Source organism: Corvus brachyrhynchos, unplaced genomic scaffold (genome assembly GCF_000691975.1).
Source record: "Corvus brachyrhynchos isolate BGI_N302 unplaced genomic scaffold, ASM69197v1 scaffold46, whole genome shotgun sequence".
Taxonomy (NCBI): Eukaryota; Metazoa; Chordata; class Aves; order Passeriformes; family Corvidae; genus Corvus; species Corvus brachyrhynchos.
This window is the reverse complement of record NW_008238838.1, coordinates 1,703,182-1,712,556: the sequence shown is the minus strand read 5'-3', so window position 1 is coordinate 1,712,556 and position 9,375 is coordinate 1,703,182. Positions and strand designations below refer to the sequence as shown.

The 9,375-nt window shown below is 44.3% G+C and overlaps 1 protein-coding gene across 8 annotated transcripts in view; it reads left to right on the top strand.

The window, feature by feature from the left end:
* Positions 1-1,902: 1,902 nt before the first annotated feature.
* MSANTD2 (Myb/SANT DNA binding domain containing 2) overlaps positions 1,903-9,375 on the top strand; it is a 13,643-nt gene continuing 6,170 nt past the window's right edge. Inside the window, exons 1-6 of one of the 8 annotated variants that reach the window (XM_017738435.1) lie at positions 1,903-2,614; positions 2,707-2,776; positions 4,246-4,328; positions 4,961-5,006; positions 5,600-5,858; positions 7,531-7,591. In XM_017738435.1, coding sequence (XP_017593924.1) covers positions 4,995-5,006; positions 5,600-5,858; positions 7,531-7,591 — 332 coding nt within the window. In that variant the 5' untranslated portion in view covers positions 1,903-2,614; positions 2,707-2,776; positions 4,246-4,328; positions 4,961-4,994. Of the gene's footprint in view, positions 4,329-4,960; positions 5,007-5,599; positions 5,859-7,530; positions 7,592-9,375 lie in introns of all 8 variants that reach the window. The other 7 variants (XM_017738432.1, XM_017738433.1, XM_017738428.1 and 4 more) reach the window with 7 other exon arrangements.

Genomic DNA, 9,375 nt, shown 5'->3' with positions numbered 1-9,375 from the left:
CTCCCATTCTTCCCTCGGCTTAAATAGATTCAGATGTGCCAGGTTTGCCAGGCTGGGCTGTTTCTTGCCATTCCTTGAATCCTTCCCAGCAGCCCAGCTTCTCACTGGAGGATCTCATGTGCAGAAGGTGGGAGCAACCTTCTGTTGACATTTATAGCTGGGAAAAATAAATTCTTCCATGACAAAGAGCGGATTTATTTGTTTCAATCCTTTGTGGGGCTGTGGCAGAGGAGCATTTCTGGGATATGAGTGTCACATGGAATGAACCCTCTTGGATTCGCTCTCAGCCGGGGCATTTGCAGGGCGCTGTTGTGCTGGTAGGAATCTGGCTTGATTTGCACATGCACGACGAGTGTCTTTACAATCCAGTGGCTTCTGCAGCCGTGTTGTGTGTTTATAATACTCTGGTCTGATCCTTCTGGTGTACTTGGGCCATCCACTGCTCATTCCATGGGTGCAGAGTGATTCCCAGAGGGAGCCGGGAGCGAGCTGGTAGGTTCTCTTGTTGAGACAGGAACAGTTGATGGTCAGGAACTCATTGCAGGAGGGCAGATTTGTGAAACTTGAGCATTAAAGCTCATTTAGGGAGATTTGTGAACATTAAATCCTAGATTGAACACACACATTTTTTTCCTGTAGTGATCTCTGACTGTGGAGGACTTGGGAAGATGTTAAAAATCTTCCTGATTCTTGCACTCTGCTTCAAGTGCTGTCACAGGGGCAGATTCCTGCTTACCTCCCTCTTGCTGAGAGTATAAATTTGGGGGCTAAGCAGACAATGGACTGCTGTGATCTCGCCTGTTACCAAACCTTTCACCACTAGTGCTGAAAATTTGAGTTCAAACCACTTTTGGTATTTCGATTTTTTTCATCCAGACTTCTGCAGTCTGGGTTTTCCTTAAAAGTCTGGTTTTGTGAGTGGGGTAGTGATGTTTATCCTGATCACAGTAGATGCATGAAACTTGAAGTTTGATTTTCAGAATGAGCTTGTTTCTGAAGGCAAGGTAACCTATTCCTTCACTGCTCCAAAGTAAGTAATGTTTGAACAGGTCGTGCCAGGAGCAGGTTGAACCTTACTCAGGCATCTCGTCCGTTTAGGCTGGATATCAGGAAAAGGTTCTTTCCCCAGACAGTGGTTGGGTACGGACACAGGTTCCCCAGGGAATGGTCATGGCCCTGATCCTGCCAGAGCTCCAGGACCATTTGGGCAACACCCTCAGACACGTGGTGGGATTGTTGGGGTGTCTGTGCAGGGCAGGAGTTGGACTGGATGATCCTTGTGGGTCCCTTCCAACTCGGGATATTCTGTGATTCGGTGACCTCTGCAAGCTGAGCTTTGTCTGGAGGACCATCCACTACATCTAAACTCTTTACAAAGTTGTTGGCTTGGTGGGTCTGGGGGAGGGTTTTGCTTCTCTGCCTTCTCAATCTCTAACAAGTTCCTATTCTTTTCATCCAGTGCTGGTTTAAGAAAACCAGGAGCTCAAAGCATCGAGAGACAGAGGTGCCCAGCTGCCAGCCTTTCTGCAGGCAGTGCTGGAGTCTCCTCTCTAGGGGTCTGGCTCAATTAGCAACAAACCCCTGAGAAGGGTCTGAGTATCCTCAGCATTCTGATAGCAGCAACCAATGGAGCATCTTCCCAGGTAGCCGATTTGAGCACACAGCACTGTGGGGTCTCTTGTCACAGCACCACACGCCACTGGTTTGCTCACCCTGATGGGACACAGCCTGTTAAAGCCCAGCTTCGTTTGCTCTTGGCTGCTGGCACAGTCCTGTCTCATGGGGGCTGACCTCTGCAATTGGCTGTGGCGCTTCTGTAAATAATTCCTGTCCAGGCAACAGCTTTTTTTTATTATTATTATTATTATATTTGATTGTGATTTAGAAATTGGCAGTCCCGTGTCTGCCCTGCCTCAACTGACATCCCTACCTGTGTCTGCCAGGGTACCTTTGCTTCTTCGTTGTCCAAAGAGAGCTCTGGTTTTTACCTCAATCAAGAGGGCATTCCCATCACTTTTTTACTGTACTGGAGCCAAATCCTTGAGGAAGTCCTTATGTGTTTGGGTATATCAGGATACAAGCACTCCAGGCTTCAGAAGCTGTTTCTTTTGTCCCAGTGTAGTTTCATCTTGTGTTGCCTGTGAGTATCCTGGGATGATGAGGGAGGGAGCTGTTTGACAATGCTGTTCTTAATTTGGGATATAAAGCTGAGAGCTCCTTTCCATTAAGTAAAAGAGCAACTTTGAAGCTGAGCGTTGTGCTGAGTGGTGCTCTGGGACATCAGGAGCCCTTTAGGCTGCTATCAATTAATCAGCTTAAACAGATGAATGTGGACATAGCCGTAGGCCACCAAAGTGCTCTGCAGAGCCCGTAGCTTCTCCCTGAGTAAGAGCACGTCTCAGATCAGGGATCTGGAATTCCCTGTGTTGGATGACCTCAGGTTATATATGAAAAGCTTGCTGTGGTCTGGTTCTCCCTCATTTTTTTGCTGGAAGGAGGACCATGTCTGCAGCCTTCCTAAAGGTTTTTCTCATCCTCATCCTGCAGTTCCTGCAGAGCTCCAGGTTCTTCGGTGGCTTCACTTGTAGAGATGAGGACTCGTGAGTTAGAAATGGTGAGAAAATCCACATTGAGCTTTGTGACTGTCTCCTCCTTTGGTTTTCCTAACTATAAATTAAGCGGGGATAATATGTGTTCGTGTTGCAGGCAGTGTTGCAGAACAATAAGCAAAAGCCTCGGTCTCTTCCAGTCTGAGCAGTCACTGGGCAGTGATCAGGTCTGTTTTCAGTTACTTGTCCTAAATTTCCTGCTTTCTGTATCTGTATCAATATCTGTATGTGCACTTCAGGAACCACGGAGCAGGAGTTGAGCTGGACACCGGCAGGAATAGAGGAGGTGCGTAAGAAAAAACCAGACCTTAGATCTTGGAGATCAGAATAACCTGGTGAGAGAAAGGTTAAGGATTATAAAATGTCCAGATTTCCTGAGGTCTGAGCAATTATTTAGGTCTTACCAGGCTCTCTGAAGAAGAGAAGCCTGTGGGTTTACATGAAACAAGGCCGATTTATGGTATTTGGAGGGAACATCAGGAAGAGTTGTAGGGTCTGCCTGTTGGAGACACTGGGGAGAGCCTCCAAGAAGAAAGAGCTAGCAGGAATCTTGATTCTCCAGCACACAAGACCAAGGAGCCACCAGCTGCTTGGCCGCAGGTTTTTTGGTGCTTTGGAAAGCCCTATACTTGAGATTTTCTCCCTCAAATTTTAGGTTATCTGCTTCCAGAAGTGGAGGTAACACAGCCAGGTGAGCATCTGGGCAGTAACCCCAAAAGTATCTTGACCTGTAAGAGTAATGAGCAGTGACACTATTGCTCATTTATTTTCATCCCCCTTTCTGTGTTGCTCCCTTTAGTTTTTCTACTAGTCTGCATTGACTTGCTGCTAAATTATTTTGATAGTAAAGTAAGCCAGCTTGCAGCCTGACTGAAATAATTAATTACTACTAGGCTACAACCCAGTGTGGGATCCTCCATAACCCCACTGGTGGGGAGAGGTGTTTGAAGCACATGCTGAAAATAGAGTGTGAAAATAGAGTGGCTGATGGTGTCGGGCATTCCCAGAGGGCTTGGCCAAAAGTAGGGATGCTTTGGAAACAGTTTGTTTTGCTTGAAGGCTGCTAGTAAATTCAGCTGGAGGCTCTAAATCCATGGTTTTTAACTCCTATGGAGAAGCTGGGGCAGATACAAGAACTGGAGTTTGGGAAATATATTTTAAAAAAATCTAACTTGGGTGGATTTTAGAAAGAGTCTGGGAGTGAAATGACTTCGCCCTTATGGCTCAGTGAGATTTGAGCTGAAAGGAGAGAAATTGGAGTGAGAAAACTGAATTCTAACAACCAAATGTATCTATACCCCAGTCTGAGGGAAGTCTCTTCGCACCAGTGAATACCAACAGGTTTCTGGGCTGGGTTTTGGTTCTAGGTTGCCACAGCGGCTTGTTTTCCACCTTGCTCACAGACAGAAATATAAAATATGCTGGTGTCCATCCAAAGAGGATCTGCCTGTTTATCCTGAGGTAGTTATGGCAAAAGTGGGAAGGGTTCCACTTTAAACCGTGGAATAACTCGTGCCTGTTGCTGCCTGTGTGTTTATCTGGGTTATTTTTTATTTTGTGTTATTTTCGTGTGTTTTTGTTTAAAACAGCAGGGTAATACTGACTTGCTGCTTAGCGGTTTTGCTTCTGCCCCCAGGGCTCTGAATCTCAGGAGGAAACTGGTTAGAAATGTATCCCTTTGCTGCTGATGCTGTTAAACCAGTGTATGAGGAGCATTAGGTAGGTTCCAGCTTTCTGGAGTTTTAAAAGTTCCTTTCTTTGGGGGGAAAAAACACAGTAATTTTTGTAATGATGTGTCCATTACAGTCCTCCTGCAGAAAGCAAGGTAACAGGACTAGTTCTTCCCAAATTAATGCCTCTTTTGAATTCCAGAGACAGCTTTGCCATTCAAGTTAGAACCTTGGCAATCTGATAAATTTAATTAAAAAAAAAAAAAAATTAACGTTTTCTAGCAGTTTACCAATCCAAAAAAAACCCCAAGACCCGGCAAACCTGGGGCATATCACTGTCTTTCAAAATTAGAGCAGTGGTAGAATTAAAGCCACGCTGAGGGTTGTGTAGAAAGTTTTTTTTACCCCCAAGTAGTTGTCTTTTGCTCCAGATTAGGGGGAAAACATGGATGGAACCATAGGCTTATCCAGCAGCAGTGAAGTGGCCGAGCCCTTGGTGCAAGATGCCAAAGGGATCACCAAAAGTGGGTGAGGCTTTGGCATCTGTGTGGGAGGTTCTGCCGCAGCTCTGTTTGAGAGGCTGCTCATACCAAGCCACCTCAGTGCTGTTACTTACTTGATGCTTGATATCAAAGTCTGGGAACTGGGAGCATTATTGATTTGACCTCTTTTAAATTTCAGCAGCTTCACAAGAGACAGAGTGAGTTAGTAAGGAATGCAAAAATATGTAAGTAATATATATATTTTCCTAGCTGAATAGCTTAGGCATATCCATTTTGTACCTTGTGTCTTCTTAACAGAGTAAGGAAGGTTGGACTGTCTTTGCTTTGGGGGAAATCTTTCTGTTTTCCTTTCTCTCTCCTCCCTGCTTCCCCCTCTCCAAGCTGTGGGCACAACACCAGCTCTGCTTTCTCCTTCTCGTAGTAGGTGTGCATTTTCCTGGCTGATTGGTGTCTCTGACTGGGGGGCTCTTGGTATTTTTATTTTATTTTTTCCCTGCATCCGTAGCAGATCCGGGGATTTTTTTTTTTTTTTTTAAGTGGGAAAGAGAATAAATCACCCAAGTTAAATCTGAGGAATCTGTAGCTGCTGCACAACTTGTCCTGTGTCATAGATGTTAACGCTAAGCGGGAATGTCGGATATATATGATGCTTCCTGGTGGGTGTAGATTAATTTGGGAGCATTGCTCATGAGCGTGGGGCAAATATGACCTGCAGAAATAACCCCCAAAGCCCTAAACTCTGCCTGTGGGACTGTGTGTGAGTGCCTGTGTGCTCGTCCAACCCCACACCCCTGACTGACCTGCTGGTCTCTCTCAGACCCTCCGCAGGTGCTACAGCCGCGTGAAGGAGCACGGTGTTGGGAAGAGGAAAAGCAGCTACACGTTTGAACAGCTGGAGCAGGTGTTTGGGCAGGGAGGATGGGACTCCCAGCCCTGCCAGCCCGTCCTCATCAACAGCAGCGGCTTGTACCAGGAGCTGGAGTCGGATGGCAGCACGATGGAGGAATACTCTCAGGAGGACTGGGGAAACCACAGTCAGGATCTTCACTGCTACCAGACCGGCGAGCAGGAGTTGGGTAAGAAATCCCATAAATCCCATCTTGGCACATCTCCATCCTTGGATTTTACCTGTGCTCGTAGCTGTCTGACACATGCATATCTCAGTACCAACTTTCACCTCTCGGACAGAATGTGCTCACAATGCTAAACACACCCTTGGGGAGAAAAGGGACAGAAATTTCTCAGTTAATCAAAATCAAACCATGGTTCTTGAAGTCCTTTAGGGTCAGGACTGGAGTTTGAAGAGCTCGGCAGGAAGGGCTGTGTGGCCAGGAACAGTGGAGGTGACACCTTCCCTGTCTCTCCTTCCACTCTCAGCTTTACTTTCCCTCATGGGATTCCCTTTCAGTGGTACCTGGGTGTTACCATTCAAACACCATGTGCTTAAACTGTGAACAAGACTTCAGCCTGCTGCTAGCAACACCAACAACTGTAAAAATGTTGCTCTTTCTTATATATCCTGATAAATTGGTATTAAACACGTCAATATGTTTATATCCAGAGGTGTGGCCTTTTTAAAATGAAAAAATAGCAAGCAAGCTCACTCTTGATGTTTGAGACCTAAACCAAATTTCTCCATGTGCTTTTCTTGCCTGAATTATTGCTGTCTCTGCCTAAAAGTCAATATTTTAATTAATTTGGAGGTTTAATTGTTGCTTGTGGCTTTCTGAACTTTGTTCAACAGATCAGGGTACCACATTCCTGATAGAAAACACACTCCAATCTGAGCAGTTCTGGGAAGAAGTGGGTTTCTTGAGGCAAATTTCTCTCAAGGTACTGCTCTTACAGGTGTCTGTTCCTCCCTTACCTGAGCAGGGTTTTTCACAGCAGAAGCTTTAAGTTGATCAGATCACAGGTGAAGCAGGTGAATTGTATAAAGGCTTTTTCCTCCCATTTGTAGGATGAAAGAGGGAGAGGAGATGCAGTTGGGTATCTGTACACGTCTGTGTTTGGGGGACTGGTGAGTCAGGATGCTTTGAAAGAGCCTTAGATCGCAGTTTAATGTTAAAATTTGCAAGTTGGCTGTTAACCGCGTTCCAGTTCCTCAGACTTCTTCCCTGGGGGATTTAAAAGTCAGAAATATGTGGGAGAGAAACAGTGGGGAGAAGAAACGTTACAAAACGTATGTAAATGATGGCTAATTCTGTCTGGTATGGCTTGTTATGGTGAGTCAAGCTGGGATCTCCTGGTTTGTCACCAGTTTCGGGGACATTTGCGTGTGCTCGGGCTGACGATGCCCTTCACGCTCAGAAGTTGTGAGCAAAGCACTTGGCACACAGCATCTAAATTGAACACAGATGCAGTTCTGCTGCTGCTTCCTCTTGAAATGTACTATTGGAAGCAGGATTGCTTTTTCTTGGTTTTTTTCTTGAAACAATGCAGTTTGCAATTCTGTCGATGTGTGATTTAGCAGGGGTTGGAGCCTTGTCCGTGAAAGGTTTTGCACTTGCAGAGAGAGATTCAGATTTTAACTGTCCATATCTCTTCCAAGTTAAAGAAAAACCCAATCAATTACAGAGGGCGTAAGAGCTGGAGCTGTCTCATGCAGAACTCCAGCAGACTGCCTGGCTTACGAAGCAACTCAGATTTATTTTTTATTTAAATTTCAGCCTCTTTAAAAAAAAAAAAAAAAAAAGCCCTAAGAACATTATTTAAAATCTAATTATGTGTTGGAATTTTACCTTTCAGATGAAATGCCTACCACGAAAAGAACATTAAAGATAAAACAGGAATCTTCAGAAGACACGCAGTAAGTAATTTATGAATGTTTTACCCTGGAATGTATTTCCCTGGGGATGTTGTGCAGGAGGGGAGGATATTTGAAACTTCTGTTTATAATTATAAATACATTGTGCAAGACTATTCATACAGTTGAATCTGCTTTATGCATTATTCCCATTACCTCAGAACAGCTGAAATGCTTCACAACTCTGTTTCTCCTTGGCTTTGCCATTCAGCAAAGGAAACGAGACTTACTACGTGGATGTGAGGACTTAAACCACGGACAAAACCCACAAGAAAAGCTCCTTTCCTTGGTGGGAAGGCACGCCAAAGCTTTGGAGTCTCTGATTTTCATTTTTATAACTTTCCAGACCTTACTTGTAACCTTTTAGCTGGGTTTAATCTAACAAACACTGGAGCCTTTTAAATGCTTTGATCATGCGAAGCTCCCTTTCCTCTCCAACAATAACACAGAGCATTCCCAAAAATGAAAGGAATTGTGCTGTATTTACTCTGTCCAGGGCTACTTTCTGCCAGCTTTTAGGGGTGGTTGTGGATCTGTCTGCAGTGGGAGTGAGCCAGGCTCACAGACCCTTTGGGGTGTGTTGCACACAGGAGCTCCCACACCAGTGGGTTGTAGTGTCACCAGGGGTTTTCCATAGTGGAAAAGGAGCTGCTGTAGGGTAGGAGGTCACCAGCACTGGGAACAGCAACAGAACATCCCTGATGAGTCATCTCTAACAGAGGCTTTGTGATGTAACTCAATGAAAAAAAAAAAATCCTCTAAAAAATTTGAAATAATTATAAATAAGTAAAAATAGAAATAAAATTAAGATAAAATAACTTAAGAAAATAAAAATAATTTTAAAGCAAAAAGAATTAACAAGAAGCTTCCATGGCAGTGGTGTAGCTTCATCAGACTCCTCACTTCAGGTGGATATTCACATAGCCAAAGGTGACTTTTCTTCACGTGGAGCAAATTCAGTTTAACAGCTCAGGGACAACCTGGAAAAAAGTAACTTTTTTCAGTGTAAATGTTCTTACTGCCTCTTTGAACAGTTTCTTGGTGCTGTTCTGGAGTAATTTTACCTTTAAGGAACTGCATAGCAAATAATGCTGAATTTTCTGAGGTGAAGGCTTGGACCACACAAGTCGTCTCTTCCAGGTTTTAAGTGTACATGAACAGCTGAATTAGATTTTGGTAAATGAGACCTTTCAGAGTTTTATGCTCATTTCCCCCCCCAGATTCTCTCTAAAATGCAGTGGAGTCTCTGAACTCTGGGGCATTTTGTGAAGTGTGCTGACGATAAACTCATCCTGCGTGCAGAGTGGAAGCACAGAGCATTTTCCAACACACAGATTTGCTGAAAGCTGCTTTTCCCCTTGTCTGTGAGGAGAAGGAACTTGTAAACTCTGACTCAGTAGGTTAAAAGCGGTCAGAAGATGCATAGCTAATACAAAGATAAGCTGAGTATTTATTTATTATCTTGAAAAAATAGAATTTCATCTAAAAGCCACAGTAGATAAATAGTTGCCAAACTCTTTCACTTCTTTGTGCAGTCTTTTAAAATGCAGATAGCCTAGTTCAAAGTCGGGTTCATCTGCCTTCTTGGTCAAGGGCAGATTTTCAGCAGAAATTGTCTCCATAAATCATTCAAATTCTGGTGAAACTTGTGATGTGCTTGTGGACATAGAAAAACAGAATTCTAGAATGGTTTGAGTTGGAAGGGACCTTAAAGCTCATCTCATTCCAACCCCCTGCTATGGGGACACCTTCCACTATCCCAGGTTGCTCCAAGCCCTGCCCAGCCT